Genomic DNA, 27,069 nt, shown 5'->3' with positions numbered 1-27,069 from the left:
AAAAACTGTTCTTTGCAAGCTTTCGGGCACAAACACCTTTCTTCAGGAATAGGGACAATCTGCTGGCGCTTTGTGTTCTCCATGGTGGAAAAGAAGTCAATATGCAAACTGCAGGTCTGTGAATATGCGAATATGTGGCAGCGAGGATCAGAAGGGACGGGGGACAATAAGTGTGAGACAAATAGGTGGCGGGGGGGATGGGAAATGGTGAACTGGTGCTCAATTGTAGCTGGCAAAATGCAAGTTTCCCCAAGTAGCTTGTGCACGGGGAAAAAAGGGATTAATTGTGTTTCGAACCAGCGCTGTAGAGATACGCCTAGGTGTTCGGTAGGTAACGGGCCTGCAAGCAACAAGGAGCTCATTTGCCAATGCTGCCACATCAAGTGGACTTCAGCCACCACCTAACTGCACGTAAGAGTCTTCCCACCAGGGATCCTGATTTTCTCGGACTTAAAAAAATCCCAATTTTCAGCTAAAAAAAAGTAACTCCAAATCTACATTTTCCCATGATTAAAATGCAACACCACTGTGTACACATCTCTATATTAGTGGTGTTTCATTTAAATGACGGAAAAATGTGGATTTGGAGTTCCTTTTTTTAAACTGAAAATTGGGGATGTTTTGTAAATCAGAGAAAACTAGGATCCCTGCTCCTCGCTGTTTCTTGTGCCTGGGAGGCACCTGAGAGAAGGGCAGGGCAGTGAAAAAAGACCCTTTTGAAAATGGAGATGCTAGAGGCAAACGGAGACTGAGAGAGAAAGGCAGCAGGGGAGGAAGCTGAGAGTACAAGTGAGAAGCCAGCAGGGATGTTTCCTGAAAGAGACTGCCTGCAAGGTAGCCAGGTGTTTGGGGCCCAAGGGTTCACCCGGTGTATTGTAGCTGACCAGTACACACTGCTTTCTCTTTAAAGAAAAGAAGAAGAAGAGCCGCTTGCTTTGGGTGCGCTCCGTCCCCTTGAAGAGGGAAAGTCCCCTCCCAGAGTTAAGCCAGAAGGTACGGGAGCCAGAGAGAAGAAATTGGGGGGGTTCAGGACCCAAAAGGCGAGGGTGCAAAAAAAAGGAATGGACTGGTAGCACCAAGCAGAGGGTTGTTTCTGGTCTTGAATCACTGAGGGGACAAAGACCCCTTGGGAAAATTAGGTGATTTGTTTTAAAGGAGCCCTGAGGATTTCATCCCAGAGGTTAGCTGTTAGGGGTGTACGAAGCAGGCCGTATTTGATTTGGATTTGCATTCGGCCTGATTCAGGGGACACTGATTCGATTTGTTGATTTGGATCGTTGTCCCGATTTGATTTGGTTGAATCCAAATCTGCAGCTTCAGTGCTGATTTGGAGAATTAGCGATTCAGCCATAGACACAGCTTTAAATGTTTTTTCTACATAGCTCGAGGTACCAGGCACGGCTTGTGAACGCCGAGATGGTGGGGCAGATGGGGCGTCCCACAGGAGCGTGGGGGAGGGTGGCCCGCGTGCTCAGCGGCGGACCTGGAAGTGGACCAGAAGTATTTCCGGGTCCGCCACCAAGCACGTGGGGGACCCCTCTCCCCCGCATCTCCCAGTTCGGTGAGCAGCTGCAAGTAGACCCCGGGTGCCCCCCCAACCCAGGAGGCACTAGTTGTCAAGCCAGGGGGTGGGGGGGGTCACTTGCACGCTCCGCAGCAGACCTGGAAGTGAACCAAAAGTGCTTCTTGTCCACTTCTGGGTGCACCGCTGAGCGTGCTGGGGACCCCCCTGCGCTCCCGTGGGATGCTCCGTCAGCCCCACCATCCCGATGTTCACGAGCCACCTGGTACCTTGAGGTATGTAGAAAAAATATATAAAGCTGTGTCTATGTCCGAATCATCGAATCTCACCTGCCCCCACCCTGCACACAAATCTGGGAGTATGTGTCCCCCATACCCCTCTGGGAGTACGCACAGATGTGGGGAGCCAGCTCCACCCTGCCTCCTGGATGAGCTGCCTGCAGCCCCAGCCCGCTCCCCACCCCGGCCCCGGAGCCACGCGGTCCAGCCCCAAACCCTGCATACCACCTGGGCTGGGCTGGAGCTCTCCAGAAAAGTTCGAGGGTGGAGGGAGGCTCCGCAAGTTATTTCCCCTCCATGTTATCCAGGGAATCTCCAGTGTATAATACTCGACCACTCCTTGGAACAGGCAAAAACCTTTCTCTCCATTCTGCAAGACGTGTGCTCAACACTGGGCTTCTGATGAGTGCTCTCTACACTGTGACCCCTTCCCATCCTGTCATTCTTGAATTCGTTTCTGCGCATTGGCCACATTCGGGAGATGTCGAGGGTGTCGCCAATCTCCCATCCCAGCCTTGCCTACAGCTTGGTGGTCAGGGCTTAGCTCACTGTTGTGGGAAGTAGGAAATGGAGGGTGCAATCTTTCCAGTCTGAGGGGGACCTCGAGTTCAGGTTTCCAACTTCCTGAGAGAGTGCTCTAACCACTAAGCTTATGCAAAAGGTGGACATGACTGCAGCTTCCCCTCAGAGGTAGGCTCCTTTTAGTGCCAGACATACCACCCTGAGTCAGGCACCTGGGCTCTGAGGAGGAGCGGGATTTCAGAGACAACCCTCTGGTTCCTGTTGTCTAGGTCTAGGCACCTTTATGCCCAGGTGTCCTCAGACAGAAAGTTGGGTTATTTTGAAGGCGGCATCCTGCTTCCCAGCGTTTGGGCAGAGAGATGGGAACGCTTGCCACATTTGTAGAATTTTCCCGAGATCTCTACCTGATTGATGAAGGAAGGAGGAGATTTTACTCATGTGCACAGCAAGAAGGTCAGCTACCTGTGCAACAGTATCTCCCCCTTCCCTGTGCTCAGGGAAAGGCCAGGGTGGGGACGGGGATGATGGTGAAGGAGAAGGTCTCCGGGTAGCTGTCGATATGGTGAGTGACTACAAAACTTCATAAACCTGAGGGTTTATCCAGTTACTTCTGTTGCCAATTTTCAGCATACATGAAAGCACCCCTTCTTTAAAGCAGTGCTGATGTGATTATATTGGAGGAGTAATGCCAGGATGTGAGGGAAGGCATAACATTGGGTTTTCTATAAGAAAGGCTCCAGGGAGCCAGAAAATAGGATTGCAGCTCACTCACTGTGGGAAATGTCTCCAGCCACATTCTGTATGAACAGGGGCATCAACTTGGCCACCTGATTTACTCAGACTTTCCTCAGTTTAAAACACATGGAAACAAGAACACGTAATGGAGTCAAAATGATTTCAAATTTAGGAGATAGCTGCTTTGGTTACATTATAATAACCAATATAAAGACAATAAGTTCTAAGCAATATAAAGGCAAAAGACAATAACATAATAGAAGAGGGGCCAGCAACATATTCAGATTCAGTCTGCAGAACCACTGGCGGTGGAGAGCTCTGCCTGTGCCTGCACCTGCCCCCACGTCAAGGTCAGGCAGCAAGGGGTTGTGCAAGAGCTGGGCAGTTTCTAGCTGCACCCGGGCCTCTGCCACTTATCGCCACCACCGTCCCCCAGTTGTAGCATAGGCAAAGCTTTCAGCCAGTGGGAAGCTGCACTCTCCCCCACAGCCAGAGGGTAGGGGGCTGAGAGAAGCAGTGGCAGTGGCACAGGCACAGCTCCTAGATGCCTGACCCTGGCTTGGGCTCAGGAAAAACTCCCCACTGCCAATGTGCTGCTAAAGGCACTCGGTCCACACCAGACTGGAGCCGTATGGTTGCGGCCACTGTATTAGGAGACTTTTCTTAGAAGCCATTGCATTCAAAAATCTCTCATTTCAAATTTGCAAAATTTCAAAAAACTTGAGAAATATTATCTTTTATCCTCACTACAACAAGGTTGTAGGTCTTCCTATATTGTTTCAAAGTGCCCTCCAGTTAAGGAGAAGTACATTGGCCATAAAAGAGAGAGCTGTTGGTTACATTGTTTTTGATAAGGTAGAGGAAGGGGTAGTCAGCCTTAAACTCATAAGGCATCCCAGGACTTGTATAAATTATTTCAACCCCTGTAGCAGCAGCTGCTTCAGTGCCCTCTTCATTAACATCCACGTAAGATTTATGGATGGCTTTGGACACAGCCAGATCACGGTTTCCATTCATTCCTGATAAATCAGCCTTTGAAGTGTCAAACAAATCGAGCATCCCCATAGCCTGCAGAGTTTTCCCAAGGTCATAGCTTTCCTGAATCTTGAATCGGGGCAGGTACACATTCACGTTTTGTTTATGCATCTTCGTCATTGTGGTCCACTCTACAAATTTTGTATAGGTGAGTGCGCTGTCAAGCTACAGGGGCAAAAACAGGAGAATAGAAAACTTAGGATGAAAAAACAAGGAGACCAAAGAGCTGAATTTGTGCAAGTGGAGTGAATCTGGTTTTCAATTTCATGTTTAGTATGCTTATTTAATTACAAAAAACAAATGGATTACCAGAACACAGCTCATAATCAAATGAAGAATGGGAAGTAGGACCATTTCCAAATATATTTTAATCTTTCCCTGTGTCTTTTGAGATAAAGATATCAAATTGTATTTGAAATGTGGGAAATATCTAACCAGCACAATTGATGCTCAATCCTGCCGCACTCCCAAAGTAACATTTTTTAGATTGTCACTAAAAAGTCATATTTTCAGGATTAATTGTTGAATTTTTTTTAAATCCCCAAAGTTTTATTCATTAGCAATTTACCATGTATATTTTGTCTAAGGAAATGAAATAGAATGTTCTCGGTCTAATAACGGGCATCTTCAAAATCCACAGTAAATGGGAGAAAATATAAAGAACCTTTACTATTGCCTTTTCTTCTGTCTGTACTGCCCAGGTAATTGAAGATGAGCAAAGATATCAGTGCATTCATAGGCAGCGTATATAAGCCTTTTATACACACCCTCAGAGATCAGAGGATTTCCCTGTTCCAGGCCAGTGGAGTTATCCTTGATATCTTTTGGTAAAAAAATGAACATACTCAGTTCTCCTTCTCCTTTTTTACCGTAGGGGAATTCGAGCACTTGAATCTCAGGTTCCTCTATGATGGCCAGATTGTAGTAGCCATTCTGAAACATCATCTGCACATTCTTGGTCTGATTCTGTAATATGAAGAACAGACACGAAGAGAAGCAGAAAGCACAGACATTCCCCTATCCAGAATCTGTGTACTGGAAGTCACACAGTCAAACTGGGTCTAGGATCTGTTTCTGGCCCAGGATGACATTCTCCACAGGTAGCCAGCCCCTGTTCTATCTGTCGGCTTTCTGGACCTGAACAGTGGCATGTTGTGTTCCTCCCTTTCAGCCCCTCTCACATCAAGTTCATTATAACTCTCCTTTTCATTCTACAGAGGACAATATCGACTTTTTTCCGACTTATGGGTTAGGATAGAATTTCCCTCAACCCCATCATGCATTTGTTTTGACATCTCAAATGAGGACATTTTGTTTTAAAGAACACCAGAGAAAAACATCCATTTGTTAAGGAGAAGAATTAAGTTAAAATCCCCTGGATATAGTTACGTTCCTCATTTTGGAACCCAACATTAGAAAAGCCAGAATAGCGCCATGCCAGAATCCTGTTTTATAGATTTGGATTGCTTCAGGCTCAAGAACAGAACATGAACGCAACTTCTTATCAGGTGTGTCGTGTGTTCAGCTCACGTGACCTTTTCCCCTTACCAGGCTTTTGTATCTAAATAGAAGTCCTAATTGGCCAGTTCCCTTATAAATAAATACGTCTGAGATATCCTCAAAGAGGTTTCAGTGGAAGATAACAATGTGGAGGGATGAATGTCAGAGCAACTCCTGAGTAACTTGTGGTAGAAACATCTCTATAGAGTTAGTTAAAAGGGTTGACAGGCAGCAAGGAGAAGCTCTCAACCTCTTTTAATAAAAATAAAGAGAGGGTTGTGTTTCCTTCACTTCAGCCATAGTCTATACAGTACCTTGTTTAACCTGAAAGGTCTTTCCTTGGTGTCGTCTTTATTAAATTCTGAAGTCCACTTTCCTTTAAAGTAGATAGCATTGACCAGCACCAGGACAGTAGCTGAACTTAGAATGCCCTCTGCGAACAACTCTTCGATGTTACCTTTAAAAATAATCAATTCAGCTGCATTAACATACTTTGTTCAGATATTCCACTAGACTTGATTTATAATAATTCAGAGTTCAGTGATGACAAGAATGATCTTGAAATGAAACTGATGCATCAACAGTAAACTATTGTAGAGCTGCAAGCCAGAAGACCTCAGAGGCCATGTCTATTTAGCTCTTTTCTGCCAAGCTTAAGACCACTGTCAAGAAGCAAACCTGCCCACTCTCCTGGGCAAGCCTAATCATTAGGCAGATCAGTAAGTTACAGTGGTCTTGGGTGCATGCCCCGGCACCACTCTGAGGCTCTCCTGGGGCAGAGTGGCTGGCCCGTAGAGGTCAGGAGTGAACGACTCAGTGCCACTCTCCTGAGAAAGAGACTTGTAACTTGGTAGCAGTTCTTGGTTCTGCTGGGAGGCAGGAGAGACATGTTCAAAGAAGTCTTGAACCTGTGTCCAATTTTCTAGCATTAACAAGTAAAGGACAATGTTGTGGAAAAATTGAAAAGCCTGTGAGGCTTAGCAAAGCAGAATAAACTTCATCTTCAGGTATTATATTACTCATTAATTCTCATATGTATGTATTCATCCAAGCACCCAATATTTCCTGGACTTACCACTGGTCTGTTCTTCCACCCAGGTGTTAATTTTTTTTCTGGTTTCTTTTAGAGCATTGCTAAAGTCAACAGTTTCCAGCTCAGCATGGTACAGTGTCTCTGTGCACTTCAAGTATTGCTGGAAAGTAGGAGAGACAAATGTGTGTAACAGGGCCTATAACTTCCTGTGTGCAAGACCCTTCCCTATTGCACCAGAGCAAGAATGGAATATGGGTAGAGAGTGAGACTGAAATCTGAGGCTGTGCCAGTGCAACCTCCCATATCCTGCACAGACTATTTTCAAGAAAATCTATTTTCAAACCCACTTTTCTAATCAATGTTCATTCTTTCTTTGTCTCCAGTTATATTAACAGTTATTTTACAGTTTCAAGATGCAACTCAGAATGACTCCTTGACAGGAAAATTTGGTAAAGTCCAAAACAGGAGCCTCTCTTTTTGCCCTAAACCCATTGTTACACATCTGTCATTAACTTTCAGAGGGAGCAGAGCACCCAATTGTGCCTTGTGTTTCTCACAATTTTGCCCTTAATGTCTTTTTAGGGACTTAAATTCAGGCTGCTGGGCTTGTTTATTGTTTTTTTTTTGCGAGGTGCGGGGAGGGGTTGAGCTTGTACTATAGAGAAAAAGGGGAAATGGAAATGATTTTTTAAAATGTTTTGTCCTCATAATTGAAGTGCATTAAACTCTCTTTTGTTCACGGTGTAGACTTTACATAAGCAATTCTGCAGCCTGCAGAGGACATTCAGGCCCCTGACACATGTTAAATTTAAGATGTGATTAACCAGTTAATCGTGTTTTAAATAGTAATCCAGCCACATGTTCAGGCAGTTACTGGCACGATAAGATTCCAGTCATGATTCCTGTGCTACGTGATTGTCAGTCCCAGCTCTCTGGACTGCACAGGTTCACTGGGCAATTGGCTCTTTACTTGCAGGTGCAGGGCAGGATCAGGATCATAATCCTGGACTCTCCCTGGACTGGCCAGCATAATGATGTGATTGCAATCTAATCCCCAATCCCAATATAGTGCAGTTGACCATGCACATGTGCCATTAAGTGAACATGTGCTAGTGAATATGTGCCAGGTAATATATACTGAAGGTATCCTTGACGGTGCTATATCTTTTATTGTAGTAGTTAGGCACAGTGTTAGGCACAGTTAGCTATTACTGAAGATGCATCTTCTTTGTATCCCCATTCAAGAGGCCCCTTTCTAGTTCCTTATAATTTTGTCATTGTTCTTATTTTGGGGGGTGATCTCGTTCTTTTTGTCAAGGTCCTTCTTTGCCAAGGGTTTTTGTTTCACCAAAAGTGGATTAGCTGCTTTTGAGCATTAAAGCAATGAAAGGAATATACCTTTGTGATAAGAAATAGCATTTCTGAAAATCGTTTGAGCAAGATTGTGGCATTACTGAAACCCACTATTAGCCAAGAGAGAAGTACTGGGTCAGACATGTGACCTTCTCAGTTCACTGAAGATAATGTGACAGTTGTCTGAATTAAAAGTGTTTGCAAAATGGGCTCTAACGCGTTCTGTTTCTAACAGACAACAGTTTCTTTTTATTGATGATCTTCCAATGGTCTCCTAGCTCTGCGTGTGAAACAGCAGTACATCCTGTGTGGAAGTTCCCACTAAGCGTACTCTATGTGGAATGCAAGGTAACCCTGACTGCAAGTTGCCCTGTGTGGAGTCCAACTGATTTCACAGGAATTAAGTAGAAACAAATGTGGAAGATCTACCTCATTCACTTCTTGCAGGAATGAGCTTGCAGAAAGAATATTCTTTAATCACTTCATGCAAGATTCCTCATAATGTGCACACTTGGGGCTAAAGTGACCCTGTTTTGGCATTTTTATGAGCAATTAATTTTACAATCTTAGAATTCCTTATAATTTTTTATTAGAAATTATGTATTAATATGGGTGTTTTCCAAACAAGGCCTCTGATTAAAGGTGAAGTGCATATAAGAACTGGGACACTGATCATGTCAGAAAATATAACAGTATGTCTTTATATATATATACACACACACACACACACACACACACACACACACGTGTACATATATAGATATGTATATATGTATGTATGTCTATATATATATGTGTGTGTATATACACATACAGATAGGTTTTTTAAAGCAAAAAACAGTTTTTATTTAATTCAATTTTTTAAATATTTGGTTTTGGTAAATATATCAATATAAAACAATCTCAAATAGAAGTTTTCATTTAAAAAAATTGTGAATCTTTGTAGTACTTTCTTTATGTCACTTTTATAGTTTTCACAAGCTGTTAATTATAGTAATGCCTATGATTCAATGTGAGAATGCAGTAGCTGCTAGTTGTCAAACTGACATATCAGTACTAGTAATGCAAATTATAAAGGATAAACGTGTCCCAAAATAATATATTATAAATAATAATACATGAAATTGAAATAAACATGAAATTTACAAATTCCAACATGTACTTTTCCAAACAAACTTTTTTAGTATTTTTTGCTGTGAGAACTTTACAAATAACTGCCTTCATTCTGAACTGGAATGAAAGCAAAATTAAAAACACTGATATTGCCTGCAAAAAAAAAGAGAAAGTCAGATGTTTAATGAGTTCTGCTAGCCGTTGTGAACAAGTACCTATCTATGCTGTTGCTTTTTTCTTTACTCCCTGTATGGAAAAAAACAAGAAACAAATGTGACTACTGTATAGGACATCTTTATGGAAAACACTCTCACCATGCCATCTTGGACACATTCCATTATGCTCCCGGGTAGACAGTAATTGTGCTAAATTCATTACTAGCATGGACACCATTGCAGCTTACCTCAAGGAAGTGAAAACCCTTTGCTCCGTACAGCCTGTTAGCAACGCTTAGAGAAAAATGGGTGCTGGGCTTGTTGATTGCTGATAAGAGTGCCTGGAACTGAGAATGAACTTCTCCAGTTTCTTCACACTTCAAATAACAAAATAATAATTTCTTTAGCAGGGTTCCCCTTTCAACCATGAAGCTGTATCTGTTGTAGAATTGTTACCTCCCCACCAAAATATCCTCATGACACCTCCAGGTCAAACATCATAGACTAGGCCCCTTATTTTAGCCCTCAACATGAGGGCCTTTAATTATCATACAAAGACATATTTTTCTTTGTTAAACTATTTTGCCTGGATTCTTCTCTTTCTGTGGTTCTCCCTCTTAGCAATCATAGGCATAGAAGAAGGGACATGAAACATTTCTACCTCCACTTTCCAAAAAAATGAGAAAAAAGGACTTTCCTCATTCACAGTGTCTTTCATTTTCAGGTTGCCATGGTCCAGCTCAACACTTGCAAGCATTGAAAGAGAGGGTTATTTATTAAAAAAAGAGGCCACTCATATAATAAAAATGGGCCTTATGTAGTGTAAATATATGGGATGAGAGTTTGGGAAGACAGGATGCTCAGATCTATGCCGTTCTCTGGGCAAGTGCTGATACAAAGGGAAAAGGACAAACCTGATGTACCTGCTGCCTTACCTCAGAGCTACCATGCTTTGTACTTCCTCCAGAAGAACTCGAAACTTCATCAAAATGAAGCACCTGAAACAAAAATGCTGGGTGATTGCAGCTATAACTGTCATCAAAACATAATTTTGAGGCTGGACTGGCGTGTCCCCTGGCACACTGTAAAACCCTTTAGACATGCCAGGTAGGGAAGCTCATGTACTTCATTTCATTGGCGATGCATTTGAATGGACAGCAGAGTTTCCTAAAGAGCTCTTGTTTGGGGCCAAGGCCTGACACCTTGGTTAGCCGGTAGGGAAGGGAAGGCTGCCCTGGAGGGAACCCATCAATAACAACTCAGCCAGTTCTGCCATGCAGCAAGCTTCCAGTCATGGAGGCAACCCATGCAGAGCCTAGCACCACTGCTAAAGATAGCGAGTTTACTGTGTAGACGTAGCCTGAAAGGCATAAGTCCCTTCCTGAGGGTCCCCTTGATTTGCTGGATTATTGTTTCCTACATGTGGGAAACATGTGTCAAAAGCTTCAAATGTAGGCTTATAAATCTGACCATTATTATTCAGATCCTGTGCGTTGTTAACAACATTTTTGGAGTCCCCTGTATTCTGACACTGCACTGACAGGCAGTGTTGACAGTAGCAGAGTGAGGAAAGCCTACCTTTTCCATCTGTTTGGCCGTGTTGCCTCTAGCACCCAGGAGGACCATGGCCATGGCCGAAGAGATGCTCAGAGGGGAGAAGAAGATGTTTTCATTTCTTTTTGATTTCTGGACCTCTTTGAAAAGGTCAAAGCAGAATTTAGCATTTGCTTCGCTGAGTGAGGCCATGGTGAAGATGGTGAAGCCTGGGACAAGAGAATTAAAGTGTGAGACTCATGATTGTCTCGAAGTTCGTGCCTTTTCCTTTTCAGACAGAAGGAGCCTTTTCCCACCTCTCACTGATGAAATGCTAACTGGCAGCTTTCTGTGACCTGAGGAAGAGCATGTGGTGCCTGAAAGTGTGTTGCACAACTCATCCAACTAACACGGTTGGTCCAATAGAAGATATCATGAAAAACTCTCATCTCTCATAAAGCTCTTCATTTTTTCATAAACTGCAAATTATATCCTCCCCGTGGCCAACCACCTGAATGTAGATATTTATCAATTCTCAGTAACAGTTTTCTGTGGTTCACTGTATGTTCAGATTGATCAATCACAGTCACTTTCTGACTTACCTTCCAAAGGTTGTATAATGTAATAGCCCTTGTTCAGTCCCTACTTACTTTTATTGCTTGGACTTCCCCAAGGCTTGTGGACTCCTTATGTTATACTAACTTTAACCTGAATAAAGTGATCTAAAGGTTTACATGTGTCCAGGAGTCTAAGCGTGTGGTATATTGACTCTATCCATTTTACATCCAAAGCTGAGAGCAATTGCCTTCCCTTTATGTCTTAGTGATGTACCAAATTCTCTGCAAATAATGACACCAATGGAATTAATATCAGTGAAGAATGTCATCTTCCTTTCCTTAATGAACAGAATCTCTTAAGGAATGCATGTATCTTAGTCCTCTCCTTGCAGATACTGTGCACATAACATCCTTACGGTGTGTTTATGGGTTGCCGTACGGTGACATTGCTACAGCACTGTGTTTTAGTACTTCCTTTTGGAAGTACTAAAGCACAATGCAGTAACCCCCCGTACTGTGCTGTGCACGCAACACAAGGTTAGATTTTGCCACTACGTTGCTGTTGTGGTGCGCTAAAATAGGAATGCACTGCTACAGCGACGTAGCTAGCGATTACGTGTCAACTCGTGTGATCGCTACATCAGCGCAGTATAGTGCATTGCTATGGCAATGTAGGGCAATGTGTAGACATGCCCTTAATGAAGAAGACAGGGCAGACTGGCACCTTATAGACTAATTCAACTTAATAAAGATTTTTTTTGCCTAACACATGTAAATAAGCTCTCTATAAATGGGGGCAGATTCTGACTTAGTGTGCACTCAGTGCCTACTGAAGTCACTGGAATGCCCATGTATTTATGGGAGGGGAGAAGGGGGATGAGGGAATGGGACGGGACTTTAATGAAACTAGTGCTCTTAAGTCACTTTACTGCTGTTGTAATGGAGCTTTTAAATTACCCCATAAAATCCTGGCCCACTGAAATGAAAATCGTCATTATTTGTGCTACATTCTATGTAAGAATACATTTTTAAAGAAACATCTCAGTATGCATGTCTAAATGATTAAAAGATATAGGAGTCCGTGCATCTCTAGTAGCATCTTCTCAGCCCTGATCAATATGAACACATTTTCTATCTTAATTTTCTTTAGGAAAACAGCTCTTAAATAGGATGTTCTTTTGCTAGGGCGACAACAAGCACCGCTACATGCTTTGTCCAGAGAAAGATGAAAGACTTCTTTCCTTCTTTTGCTCACTAACTGCTGTTTGTAAACTCTCTGGGAAAGCTCTGTGTCCTCTCTGTAAAGCCCATGTTTTGTACCCCTCGAATATAGGCAGCACTAATAACTCGCTTCATACGAAGAAGCCAAGTCATTCTGTTCCTCGTATCCACCCCTCCTGGTTCTCAGTGTATTTGCAACCAGTGATCTTTTCAAACCAATTTGAAGCTAATGTAGAGTGACTTTAGGTGCGGGGGGCATTTCTACACATGCAATTAATTCAAAGCAATACATTCTGGCACAGTTCATGTCAGATATTGCTCCTGGGTGCTGCGTTTGAATGTGTGCCCAGGATCACAGCACGTTGAGCCAGGTCAGAGCAGCTTTGGCTGGAAGGGGGTCAGCCTGCCAGCCTGGGGCTGCTCCAACCCGGTTCAACGTACTGCAGAGGGGCTGACTAGGGCACAAGGGTGCTCCGGTATGGGGTTAGCAGGCATGCACAGCCTGCACCGGAGCGCCCTGATGCCCCAGCCAGACACATCAGTGTCTACACATGCGTCGCTGTGCACTAAAAAACTCTTGATGCAGGCTAGTATTTACGTGTTCATAAGTACTATCCTACAGTGAAGTTCATTAGTTTACTTCAAACTAATAGGGCCGAAGATGTAGGCACTGAGAGACATTTACTGTGGGGCTAATCAGTCAGCTTCACAGTAAATGTCTGTATCAGCAGTAAACTTCTACTAATCATATTGACTCAGCAATTCTGTCCATCAGTTATACACCAGTGGAGCCAATGCTTTTCCCATTCCCTGGTGTTTGCAATTCCCATCCTTCCAGGAGAACACTCAGAAGGCAAGTAGCTTCGCTTACACCTGTGCACATGGAGGAAAATCCTGGTGTCCCCTTGAGAGGCAGGAAGGTAAGTCCTCATTCAATTAATCTTCTGCATGATATCAAAGAGCTTTTTTATATTGAATACAAGAGCACTTCCAGTGCAGATACTTAGATAAAAACTTATTCCTGCCAGTATGCTCACAATTCTGTTTTCCACAAAGATACTTGTAATGAAAATTTGCCCAGCCAGATGCCTTGACATGCATGGAGCTGGGAACACTAGCAGAAAAGCTGCTGGTTTTATTCACAAGAATATTCAGGAATGTTTTCTGCTGTATACCTGCACTGTACTTGCAAATGGTTTTGGATTTTCTTCTATCTGACCCTTAAAATACTGTCTCCAGAACTGGCAAATGAGAAAACTACTGATCCCAATCTCCGAATCAGCGTCGGAACTCCGAAACAGATGCAGCCAAATCAAAATGGAAGAGTGATCCAAAACATCAAAACGAATCACTGTCCCTCCAAAATGGCCAAATCTGAAATGGAAACTAAACATAGCCATTTTGCACAGCCCTGTTTCACAGGTAGAGATACTGGGCCTGACCCAGAGGACAAAAATCAAGGGTACAACACAGTTGCAGGAAAGCACGACTGTGTCAGGTTGGATCCCCTAAACTACTAAGGTGTTGTACAGTCTAATCAATGAGACTTACCCTCCCTCCTTTAGATATGAGTAGACAATGATGAGACTTGTAGACTCCTCTAAACTTAATCAGTGTGTCTTTTTGGCTGGGAGATGATGGACTGGTTTTGTCCCACTTCTTGAATTATTGCATCTTTCAGGCATCCATATAAATAACCATCTTCTCCTCACATATGTTAACAGCTCCTGCCCATACTGTGTCCTGATGCAAATTGGTTTAAGCTCTATTGACTTTCTTGGACCTATGCTGATTCACAATAACTGAGAATCTAGCTTTAGGCCTTGGCTAAAGGGTCAGTGCCCATTAACTTTAGCTCACATAACTTTTGCTCATAGAGTCATCCTTGAGAGTTTGGTTTGCCTACCTCTTTTAAATCCAGATGTTCTGAGTTTTGCATGCTGTGAAATCAGAAATGGGCATAAAACTGATAAAGCACTCACAAGATGCCTACATGTCATTGCAAAGCAACATGTTTAGGGAAATTGATTTCAGTAGCTGAGCAAGAAAATAGATGATGTCTGTTTGTGGTTCCAATGCATGTAAGCTTCTTAGCTCTTGAACTTGAAGAGGAGGAAGAGGTGCAGAATGTTCTAGTTTATTCTTTACCTTGGATAAACTGAACTTATGGAGAACTGGCTTGTGCGTGCTCCACATGAGGATGCTGGTAGGTATTACATTTCTTGTTGCGGTACATGTGGTTTGAACGACAAAATGTGAATGGCCACATGCTTGCACTGTGTTGCACTATAAAAGTGGTGCATCTGTAACAAAAGAAGATAACTCCAATACAAAGAAGTTGTTGAAATAAGTTGTTGTTTGAAATGACAAGTTCCTTGTAGCACAGAATTATTCTGTGACACATTTAAGATTTGCCCCAGTCTATCCAACCCTTAATATCCCACAGTGCTTTGCTCTCCCTCTCCTACCAACAAGGGGGAGAAGGGCCGACTGACTTTCTGACAACCTGTCCATCGGGGTGCTGTCAGGGAGCCCTGGCAAAGAACACCCTAGTTGATACCTATTTTCCTAAAGAACATTAAGATAGAAAATTGGTTCATTGTTGACCGCCTTATGATCAGATGTAGAAATCCTGTAGCTCAGAGGCCCCTCTGTGGTGCAAAGAGCCATAGTATAGATCTGCCACAACATCACAAGCCTGTTTGTTTTTATAAACCTAAAACACTTTTCTGCTGTGATTATCATAAACCCTGGTTGAATTGAGTCCATGGAGATTCTTTTCATAAGACATCTATATACGTATATAGGTGTAGCCCGGGTACACCCTTGGGCTGTGCCCTGTCCTCAGTTGGATGAGATGGGGTGGTCAGGCAAGAGTGCTGTGAGCGGGGTGTGTCATTGGAGGATAATTCCCTCTTTCCTCTACAGAGCCAGGCCAATACAAATACTTAACTATATAGAGATTTATTATTGTTTACTAGGGCTGTGTGACATTTCTCTGACTGTTTCATTTCGACACTGTTTCAACTCATTTCGAGCTCAAAACAGCAAAATCGAAATGAAACGAAGGGCTTCGAAACAGCCTTGAAACGAAACAAGGGCAGTCAAAATGTTATGAAAGTTTCGAAACGTTTTGAGTTTCGAAGCAGCCAGCCAGGTGGTGGGAGACAGGGGAGAACCAGGGCTGCACAGCCCTGGCTTTCCCCACCTCCTGCAGCCAGGCTGCGCTCCAGTCGGCTCTGCCAGCCCCATGGAGCTCAGCCCAGTGACAGAAGGCGGGCAGAGCCGCTGCACTCCGCCTCCCGCCACCAGGCTGAGCTCCACAGGGCTTCGGGAAGCCGATCGCAGTGCTGGGGAGGGGAACTCACCCGGGCTGAGTTCCTCAGCCTGATCTCAGCCCGATCAAAAGGTCGAAACAGCATCGGAACAGGAAAACCATTTCAACAAAATGGAATAGAACAGTGCTTTCAAAATGAAACAACACTCAAAATGAAACACTGTTCCGTCAAAATGGATGTCGAAGAGGAACGCTGCGCAGTCTGCCTCTGTCCCGTGCACAGATCAGGGGGTACGTGCCTTGCCTCCCCAGGGTGCACACAGTGGTGGGACCCAAACCCCTGTACAAGCCGGCCAGGCTCCAAGTGTCTCGTGACCCACCCTGGCCCTGAAGCCCCATTTACCGCAGCCCCTGCCCCACTCCCTCCGTCACTGCGGGGGCCTCAATCTGTCCCCCCATGCCCCTTCCCCACGGCAGACTTACTTGATGTAGTGGGCAGTGCTTTACATGCCCCCAGGCTGCTGCAGGCTGCAGCCCAGTGTCTGAGTCTATGCATCCCCTTCCCCACCTGCTGCAGCCACCCAGAGCCTGTGCCCGGGCTGCCCTGCAGCCCTACCCACTGCCCCACATTTGTGGGGACAAAGTCCCGTTAGCCCCAGCCTTCTGCCGCCTACGGTTGTCGAGTGACAGGAGCATGTATCAAATGTGAACGTAGGCGATTGGTCACTGTACGATTGACACTGATTGACAATAACTTTACCTCAGATGATTGGTTGGTTAGAGTGGTCTGATAGTGGTCCTTCAATACCTGCATTTTGGTGCCTCAGAGTGGTTTGACTGTGCTCATGGCATGTGCGTATGGGGTGCTTGAGGAGTTGGTATTCTTGTGAGTCTCTCTGGTACTGAGTGGTGTGTGATCATGTGGTGTGGATTGCTTGGAGTGATTGGTGTTTGCTTTGTGTAGCCAGTGTGTCTTGGTGTGATGTGTGCTGGTGCGATTGGGACTATGGCGAGTAGAGAGTGCGCTGCCCTCGTGAAAAGGGAGGAGCTGCTTCACAAGAAAATCCAGTCTTTTGATTCTTGGTGACTTGTATTTTGACTTTCCAGATTGCTGACTCTTGGACCCATTCATTGGATTTTGCTCTTGGTTTGCCTCTGTTCATCTGTTCACCTGTTAAAATCGTGTGCAGCTGTTGTTTTGACTGTTCATCTGCATCAGCTGTATGTGCTAACGTATTTAATGTATTTGCTGTTATTTTTTTATCTTGTTATTCTTATCCTTTACCCTCTTCCTTTTATTCTTTTATTTCCTGTCCAATAAATTCCCCTTGTTCTATACTTGAATTCCTGCTTCCCCTTGTGTATATTCCAACAACTACCAGAATCCAGGCTGGGCAGCCACCCAAGGATCGGAGGGAGGTGGCGGGGATGGAGGGGAAACGTTGCCACCTCTGGCCAGCCTGCTTATTAACTAATATCCTTTCAGCCACCAAAAATAAATGTATCTGTAGACCTAGAGACCAGGACAAGTTTCCATAAATTCATCCTGCTACAACCACAGTTAATGCCAGGCCAGACTGCTAAAAACTAATTTTTATTAACTGCCAAGCTTTAGCCGCCACAAATGTTATCTCATGAAAAATGTGGTTCTGGGTCAAGTGCTTTGAAATAGTTTTATAATTTTTCAAAACTAGATGTTCAGTTTTTTTCAGTAAGTGTGACCCAAAATGGAAACCATTCAACATTGACAAATATGATACTGAGCATGTTCACAGTAACTCCGTCTAAGGCACAGGTCAGTGTGGGACATGACATGGGTCTCTGCAAGGTGATGTAGGGCATTAAGGGATGAGGGGAATCCTCAGGCAAGGGGAACACATACCCATTGTCCCACATCGGGGATGATGTGGGAGAACAGGTGATGTGCGTTTCGTTCAATAAGATGGATCTGCTTACGTTTGGCAACTCCTGTTTCTACCCTCAGACTCTAGGTTCCTTCCACCCCTGTGCTCTGGGACGAGGGGTTCAAACGAGTTTGCAGGGTAAGAGGAATGAGCCATAGCAGAGAGTGACTGATGCTGCAACATATTTAGGATCTGGTCTCAGAGACACTTGGAAACGTGATTCATGCACTGATCAGAAGAATCATGTTATTCATGTATGTAATTGTTTGAAGAATGAGGCATTATTGGAGAAAAATATGTTGTTCCTAAGGTGAAACATTTATTTATAGTTCACATTATTGATCACAGCCTGCAGCTTGTGCCAGTAGCCTTTTTATTTCTATAGACATTGACACTGTTCAATGTAGAAGGGCCACTGAGGCCTTAACAAGAGCAATTGCTGGCTGCACACAGGCTATATCTACAGAAGGAAAAACACTGAATTGCAGGAAAAGAAATGCCCTCAAACCCTGGTGACAGGGTAGTGGTTTCTCATTGCTGAACAAATATACAAGCAAAGAAGAAATGACTTGTTGATACTTGCTTTTTTTTTTAACCAGTTCACAGTGTTGCCTCTGATACCAGAAAAGGACCATAGCCAAGGGCCACTGAAATACTTGGGGGTAAGTAGAAAACGTCTTCAGCTTGAAATTCTCCATCCAGCTGTCTGAAAGTACTGAGGCAAAATTTGGTATTCCTTCACAGACAGAGGACATCCTGAAATCCAACAGGCCTGTGACAAAATAAACCAAGACATACAAATTCGGCAGTCTCTTTTCGTAGGTTTTAGTGGCTTTCCTCCTAGTCATACACAAATGAGTAGCCTCACGGTTGGTAACCGCCTAAGTGAGAGAGGTTGGGAAGTTGAAATTTTAACCTGTAAGACTTGAGAAGAATAGGATATTGGCTCTTAAAAAATCATTCTTGCAGAAAAAGCAGTTTCCTCTCCAGTTCTTCACTCAGCCCTGCAGGGAATAAACTGTTGAGTAAGGCAGATTCTCGGAGCAGTCAAGCACAATGTTGTACCTATGACTTTCAAGGAAATTATTCCTACTCATGACTGCATGGGTGCGTCTACATGTCACCCTACACTGATGTAGCAAATTGCTATATTGCTGTGCAGCACACTACGTTGACATAGCAATCACGTGGGTCTGCACATGATCACCAGCTACATTGCCATAGCGGCACACTCCCCCAGTATAGCGCACTGCTACAGAGATGTAGCAGGCAAAATCTAGCTGTGCCTGCATGCACGGTGCATTAAGTGCCCATACTGTGCCGTGCTTTAGTACTTCCAAAAGGAAGCAGACTTCCCAACCCCTCTCACTTAGACTGCTTCAAAAGGAAGTACTAAGGCATAGTGCCGTAGCAACATTGTCATACGGCAACGTGTAGACGTGCTTTATGGGTGCATCCAGATGAGTGCACCTGGAGCCTCAGTGCGGCTGCCAGCCAGGCTCTGCCCAGCAGGATTGCTGCTGCTGCAGCCCGAGGAGGCCCCCAGAACCCCAGGTGAGGCTGCTGGAGCCAGCCCAGTGCTGGCCTCAGCCTCCCCTACCACCCCCAGAGTAACTTGCTGTGCACCAAAGGTCACATGGCACGGGCATTCCCCAAGGACAAGTAGCTATGGCACAAGGTGCACCACTGCTGCTTGTCCCCAGGGAACCAAATGTCCACGCTCATCTGGACATGGCCTATGAGTGCAAAGTCAGTCTGAAACAGACCCTCTACCCCATTACTGAGAAGTGGGAGCACACTTCAAGGCCTGCTGGTTAGAGGGCTTGCATAGAAACCCCACAAGTCCCAGTAGCGCAGGATCTCCCTGGGGCTGTACCGCCAAGCCAAATCATAAATCGCCTGTGGCAGCTTTCAGAGGCAAGTGACCAGCAGGGGACAGGGCCAGGAAGCCATATAAATACAGACCCTGAGTTAAGTATGGCAGTCTGGCCCTGCAATCTGCAGTGGAAGGAGCTGCTGGCTAGGAAAGCTGCAAGGCAGGCAGGCAGGCTCCAGGGCTGTAGGGGCAGCAAACTAAATCTCCTCCAAGGAGTTTTAGTTTGCTGTGCCCCAAGTCATGTAAGACACATTATGCTGCCGAATTTCCTATAGCAGCTGGAATTAACGTGCAACACGCCGCCGAGGTGTGCAAACACTGACACCATTAAAACGGTGCAAAAGCATTTAGCCCACTTTAGTGTCATGCAAACAAACCTCTCGTTTCATCTACACATGGCCTTAGAGCCTACAGGAGAACGTAACTCAGAGCTGGGGGTTATGGTGGGACACAGGGAGGGCTACCCTGGGTGTTTGCTTACCGACTCTGATGGGCCTGGAAGGTTTTATTTTTTAAAGTGGCAGCATGCTGTTTTCTGTGAACTGATGTTTGTTTTCCCAGAAGGGAAGGTTTGTGTTAAGCGGTTGCTTGCTGCATCTTCAGTTATACTGGTGGTTGTGGAAAGGCCTGTGGGGAGTAGTTTTCTTGGAGGTCCCATTAGTGCCCTAGGGGTACATGATCACCTAGAGCCCTGCTGGGGTCAGGCTCAAGGCAGAGCAAGCAAGCAGAGCCCAGAGCCAGGCATCATTTGGGGCCAGGGAGCCCAGAGCTAGGCAGCTTTTGGGGCTGGAGAGCCCCGAGCCCAGAGCTGAGCAGACACAAGGCCCAAGGAAGGCTGAGACAAGGCTGGGACCCAGAAGCCAAGTCTGGCGCAGTAGACCTATGCCACAGGAACCAGTCAATAGAAAAAGGGGACTGAGGTCAGGAAGACCGTGCCCCCACAAATATATATAGGTACCGTAAGACACACAATTAGCCCATGAGCCACTGAATGAGACCCGGCTTGAAGAGCCCTCGGGCAGCCCACTTCCTTCAAAGGACTAGAGCATCAAGGCATGGTGGGAAAGCAAAGGGATGGCTTCCCCAGAAGGCTAGGGCTGAGCAACCACCAAGGGGTGTCGCGGTCACCCCCACTTCCTTACACACCCCCACACCAATCTTGCTGCAGTACCCAGTGCTAACCATTTTCTGTGTAAGCTTCTCTCAGACATAAAATTCTTCCCCATTGTTAACCCCAATTGCATTTCAGACTGGCTTTACTAAAGGAGTTTTCCTGCCACTTATTTTTGCACAAAGATGCAGTATTTTTCTATGCACAAATACACACTGACTAGGTTACAGAACTGCAGAGAAGGACCTTGAGGTTACAGTGTATCATAAGTTACATGTGAGCCAACAGTGTGCTCTTGTTGCAAAAAACCCCAACAGCATCCTGGGTTGCATTAACAGGAATGTTTCTTGCAGATCAAAGGAAGTGATTCTTCTGCTGTATTCAGCGCTGGTGAGGCCTCACCTGGAATACCATGTCCAGTTTTGGGCCCCGTGCTTCAAGAAAGATGTGGACAGATTGGAAAGAGTCCAGCAGAGAACAACAAAAATGATCAGGGACCTGAGAAACAAGACTTAAGGTGGAAAGAACTAGAGTTATTTAGTCTGGCTAAGAAGACGGAGGGGGGATTTGATAACAGACTTGAAATATCTGAAGGACAGTTATAGAAAGGATGGATGGAGGTAAACAGTTGTCTGTGGCTGCAGGGAACAGGACAAGGGGCAGTGGCCTCAAGATGCAGCAGAGGAAATTTAGGCTGGACATTTGGAGGCATTCTCTGACTATGAAGGTGGTCAAGCAGTGGAACAGGTTACTCAGGGAAGCTGTGGAATCTCCATCCCTGGACATTTTCAAGAGCAGGTTAGAAAAACTCTTGGCTAGGATGGCTTACTCAGGGATGATCCTGCCTTGAGCTGGGGGAGGGGGACTAAATGACCTTGGGAGTTCTTTTCCAGCCTTACTTTCCTATGGCCCGATGATCCTATAAAGATCTATATAAAACACATAGCAAGTTCAATGAGCAATTCATATGATTCAAACTTCTTTTTCATATTTCCCCTGAAAATACTCTGTGTGTGTTCAGTGCAGCTACATCATTTCCACTGAGATGGTATCTTTCTTTAGTAAACTTTCTTTCCAGTGCACGTAGATCATCTAGTGGTGTGTATTTTCATATTTAATCCATTGTCTTGTAAAATGACTTTATACACGATCCGGAGTGAATCCAGAGGAGGTGCAGTGGCAAAGATTCTCCACCCCGGTTTTCGGACCTCGATGTAGGAGCAGCGGTGAGGACTTTTCTTTATGTCCCCAAATGCCTGCCTCCACTCTTGGTACCTGCTCCCTTCCCTCTGTCCTTGGCAGCACATTCCATTCTCTCCTATTCACCCCTTGCCCTGCCTGTCTGCCACTGTCCCCAGCTGCTGGCAGTGTGGGGCTCCAAAGCTGCTTCTGCTTTGCTCTAGCTGGAAACAGCAGCAGCAGTAAGCAGGTTCCTCCTCTCTGCTCCGTCGCCCCAGGTGTTCTCTGCCAGCCTGGGAACAAGTTGAAATGAGGGAACCTGCCCACTGTCCCTGCTGTGCCTGACTGCAGTGGCTCTGAAGTCCCTTGTGACAATGAAATGAATTGGGAGAGTTGTAGTTTGGAGGGTTGTGGGCTGGAAGCTCTAGGGCTGCTACAGGGGACAGCAGCAGGAGCAGCAGGTGGCTTCTCCCATCCCGCATTTGCTCCCAGGCTGGCAGAGAACACTTGCGGGCACTGGGCAGAGAGGAGGAGCTTGCCCACTGCCTCCAGTGCTGTTGCTATTCCCAGCTAGAGTGGGGCAGAAGTGGCTCTGAAGCATCCCCGCTCCCCTCCAAATCAGCTGGTGACAGTGGCACCAGCAGGCAGGGAAGGGCATGAATGGGAGGGAGGGGATGCTCTGCTGAGGACTGAGGGGAAGGGAGGGGGTGCTGAGAGCAGGAAGGAAAGGAGGGGACAGGATTCTTACCTGATTTAGGGGCTTAACATAAAAGTCCCCGCTGCTGCTTCTGCAGCATGATCTGCCTGCTGGGAGGCTGGGGAGAAAGTGGGATAAGAAACCTTGAGAGGCATGCAGGCACTCCTGCCATATCCATTGCTACTACCACACTCCCTTAACAAAATGCTGGATCCACCCATGTACAATATTCCCTTTCATTTTCTTGCTTAAGAATTTCTTTCCAGTTTTAGACACTTTCTAAAAAGAGACCAGTTTACTGAAATGTGTGATTGGGACAATGTATGGTCTTGCTCATGAAAAGCATGACTCGCTCAGTGTTTCTTTTCCTAATCATCAAAATAGGCCAAACTTTGACATTTAGCAAGAACTCGTGCATGTATATAATACTGTGGTGATTCATACAGCTTTCATATAAAACTTTGGAACTGACATTTTGCTATTTACATTTATTAAGGGGTAAAAAAAATCTGTTGTAATTTAGCCCTTCTGAAAATCAACAATTGCACTGAGTCTCCCCTACCTAAATCCCTAGTGCTAATGCAGTGCCCAGTGCTGACCATTTTCTGTGTCAACCTTTAAAAGCATGATCTCCAGTACCATTTCAGTTAAATTTAGGATGGAACAAAATGCTCTCGTGGTCTCCAAAAATGACTGGCTAGGTGCAAGAAGGTCATCCCATGTCATAAAGAACTTGTCCCATCCAGTGACATTGTCTTGTGTCCAGAATTATTTGATGCATAGTTGCTTAAAGGATATTAGTATAAATGAATTAGAAAATAACCCATAGGACCACATTTGTTGATCATAAAATATAAGTAGCATTCTTATACGCACAAGCACACTATGAAACTGTAGCTTAAAATTCTGCCAGGTCATTGGAAGTTTTCAAGAGCAGGGCTTTGGGCTAAATGTTTGCTAAAAGTCCCATCCAGCCCAAGTTTCCTGCACTTCCTTGTCTCTAGAACATATCAGGCTATATCTTTACCATGGAGATCTAGCAAGTCTTGGCTTTAGGGTCTGCTGTTGTCTTAACATTATGTATTTCTTTGTTTCCATTGCCTTTGCATCTTCTTGGTCTTTCTTGCCCCATTTCCTTGGCAGAGTTGGCACAATAATTAGGCAATTCCAACAGTCGCTCGCTAATGTTATCTTTTCCTCCAAATGAGAAACATAGCTGCTTCCCCAGCCTCTGGTTTTCATCCCTCCTGCTCTCATTTTTATGTGGTGATATAACTTTAAGCTCCTTTAAGCGTTGCATGCATTTGTATAAATGGTGAAATGGGAGTCAGTACACAGAACATGGTGGTGACGCACTTTTGAACTAAACACTTGTGATGTGTTTTAGTTCAAAAGCAGACCGCCGCTATTTTCTACACACCAATGCACACTTCACTGTTTATACAAATGCACGTGCTGCAGCGCTGGGCACATTTCAAAGAGCCCCAAGCTCTGGCGTCTGCATATGTAAAAATGCTAGTAGAGACAGATACCCCATATATATTATAAGAGATATTTCAGTCATTGTAGAGATACATATCAGCTTACCTATAACTGTGCAAGCTGCTAACGTTACCAGGGCACCCCCTTGCACAGCTTAAGCCAGGAATTTATTGGTTAAATTGGCTGGCCTTCAGTTTCTGTGTCACCCATCCAAGTCTTGGATCATGAAAGAAGACAGCAGGGAATCCTGAGTGATCCTCTTCAGTCATTTAGTGTGCATCTACATGAGATGTCTTACTGTGCAGCAGCCTAACTGGCTGCAAAGTAAAGCGTCACTGTCTACATGAGTGGCAATTAGGGCACAGTAGACTAATTTACTGTGCTGCTGCATAGTCCTGTCAGATACAAGTGGTATCCAGCAGCACAGTAAATTAATGTGCTTAAACACATGTGTAGATGGTGATGTTGTAATTAGTTTACTCCGACTTGAGCTGGAGTATTTTCAGTCACATTTAGTCACACATGTACACACGCCCTTAAAGTCAGAACATGACACTCTAAGGCAGCTTGTCGTAGTGATCTTTCTCTTTCTGTCCCTCTCCTCCCCTCCTCTCCCCCTTTCCCTGACCATGCGGTATAGAGTTATTAGCTGCAAAATAACATTTCAACCTCAACTTCCACACTTTGGAAAAAGAGGTTAGTTTGTTTTTTCCAGGAGAAAACATTTAAGCATCTCGATGCTTCATTTTCCATCCCCGTGGGCTCAAGTCGCAAGGTTGCAACACAAAAAAATGTTTCTTCTTAGAAATGATTGTGTCACTGGTCACAGTTAGCATTCCTCTTCAGCTTGTTATGAAGGCAGGCTCCAGCTATGAAGTGTGGAAAGAGGTTTGATTCTCACACAAACATCACTACAGTTAGTGAAGGACTTCTGAGCTAGGTACCAACATTCAAAAGGCCAAGGCAGCATTGATCTAAATTACACGGTTTTCTGTAAGCGGCATAGTTTATGTTGGTAGCAAACAGAACACAGAATTCCCCCTTAGGGTGCGGGGGGAGTGGAGCGGAACGGGCCAAACTTTTGCAGATTTTTGGAGCACACGTCTGCCAGGATGGCACATGCTCAGTTCTCACACACCAACTGAACCTGCTCCAGTTTAGGGCTGCAGAGCTGACCAGACTGAGCAGGACTTTTCTTTTGCTGTGGGATAAGAGCATGCACCCAGGTAATGACCGTGAGGCAGCTGGCATGCACCAAGTCCCTGCCCCCTTTGATGTTGTGCCCATCCCCAGAGTTTTGTTAAGTGAGGTCCGTGAACAGGATAGAATACAGCAGGCATTTCTGCAGCCCTTCAAGTAGCCTTGGAAGTCTTAAGTCTTCAATGCTTTCCTCTCTCTCCTTTTTTATTGTCAAACAGGGCTGTCCACGTGGAGGCCTGGAGGCCACATCTGGCCCCTGAGGGGTTACCCTGAGGTCCCAGTCTCTCTACTGTTTCCAGCTGCTGCCAGCAGTCTCCGTCTGCCTGCTCTGGCTTCTGCTTTCTGCCCCCACCCCTTAGGATGGGGTAGCGGGGGAGTGGCCCACAGGAGCCCACAGCCGGGCAGCCAAGGACCCCATGCAGCACAGTACAGGCCTGTCTGTACAGTACAGTGAGAGGGGCTCATGTGGCATGGTGCGACATACAGAGCATGGGGTTGCTAGCACAGAGCAGTGAGGGGGAGAGGGTGGCTGTTGTGCAGCATGTCATATCACAGCATGTCCTACATGGCGCGCATCCTGCTGAGTGTACAGTCCGTGCGATGTATGGCCAGGGGGCCTGTGGCCCCCAGCCACCCTGAACTTGAACAGTACTGTTGCAAATAAATGATTTTTTTTCAATCTCATTCATGCCTATTCGGGTTCCATTCCATCCATGCTACCTGCATATTTTACTGCCATCACTGTCTGAGTTTCCTATTGTCTGATGGCCTTGCCATTGAGTTGTAGACATATCTGGGGTGGAACAGCCGCAGTCCCCCTGTGAGAGGCAGCTACAGGCTTGCATGAGACGTTAAGTGAGGGAGGAGGAGAGTCCCCTGGGTGTGAGGCAGGGGGGTGAGTAGGATGGCACAGCCATGGCCCCCCTGTGTAAGAGCAGGGCATGGGCTCAGGGGGGACAGTAAGGGAGAGAGGGGGTATCCTCTGATTTTGAGGCAGGGACATGGAAGTAGGTAGGAGTGGGAGGGAATATGGGCAGAAAAAGGTTTCTCTCTTATGGAGGCAGTGAATGGGGGTCGAAAAGTGAGGCTGGGTTGGGCTAAGAGGGAATACCCTTAGGCAGGGGGGTTGGGTTAGGTGGATGGTTTTGAATTTTGAGGTATTTGGGGGAGAGTTTGTTTCATTACACTAGCTTATCTAATATTTTGTTTTGTTTTTATAAGTGACTTTTTTTTTTAATTGTAGGCCACCCTGAGCCTCTTTTGGGAAGGGCAGCATAACAAATAAAGGAAATAAAAAATAAATACAAGAAAAAAGCACAGGGAGGACTGGGGCTCTGACTGCCTGAAAACGTTCAGAAGTGGAATCATAAATGTGGCTATGGCGATGATGACAAATATTGCAAGGTGGCTCAGATGTACAGGGATATAAAAGAGAGTTTGCTATTGCTAAATCCCAATGGGACCATAGCAATCTGTCCCTTTCTATGATCCCATTGCTAAGCCCCCTGCAACACAGATAACCAATGTGCTTGTTGGTCATAATGTGGTGAATCAAGCCCCTATTTTTTTTCCTTTTTTTGTTTTAAGGCTTCTTTTCAGGTGTTATGGCCTTTTCTCTATGGCAGCACAACTGAAAGGATGATCCTGAGAGTAACCTATGGGATGAAAATTAAGTAATTTCCATTTCTACCAGACTTCCTCTACAACCACGGGCAACTCATTTCATCTTTCTGTCTCATTGCCCCGTTGGTGAAATGAGGATAGTAACTTCTGGGCTCATCTACAT

The 27,069-nt window shown here is 45.2% G+C and overlaps 2 protein-coding genes across 2 annotated transcripts; both read right to left on the bottom strand.

Annotated features, from left to right (window-relative positions):
* Nucleotides 1-4,520: 4,520 nt before the first annotated feature.
* LOC132249458 (leukocyte elastase inhibitor A-like) lies at nucleotides 4,521-6,481 on the bottom strand. Its single transcript, XM_059724631.1, has 3 exons — nucleotides 6,433-6,481; nucleotides 5,907-6,049; nucleotides 4,521-5,058 (listed from the first exon to the last, which is right to left on the bottom strand). Exons 1-3 carry the CDS (start codon nucleotides 6,479-6,481, stop codon nucleotides 4,762-4,764), a joined length of 489 nt encoding a protein of 162 aa, XP_059580614.1. The 3' UTR covers nucleotides 4,521-4,761.
* A 138-nt stretch (nucleotides 6,482-6,619) lies between these two features.
* Nucleotides 6,620-10,992, bottom strand: LOC132248620 (serpin B3-like). Its single transcript, XM_059722291.1, has 4 exons — nucleotides 10,825-10,992; nucleotides 10,182-10,244; nucleotides 9,495-9,623; nucleotides 6,620-6,785 (listed from the first exon to the last, which is right to left on the bottom strand). Exons 1-4 carry the CDS (start codon nucleotides 10,990-10,992, stop codon nucleotides 6,636-6,638), a joined length of 510 nt encoding a protein of 169 aa, XP_059578274.1. The 3' UTR covers nucleotides 6,620-6,635.
* Between the last annotated feature and the right edge of the window lie 16,077 nt (nucleotides 10,993-27,069).

Source organism: Alligator mississippiensis, chromosome 1, assembly GCF_030867095.1.
Source record: "Alligator mississippiensis isolate rAllMis1 chromosome 1, rAllMis1, whole genome shotgun sequence".
Lineage (NCBI taxonomy): Eukaryota > Metazoa > Chordata > Crocodylia > Alligatoridae > Alligator > Alligator mississippiensis.
This window is presented reverse-complemented; position numbering and strand designations above follow the sequence as displayed.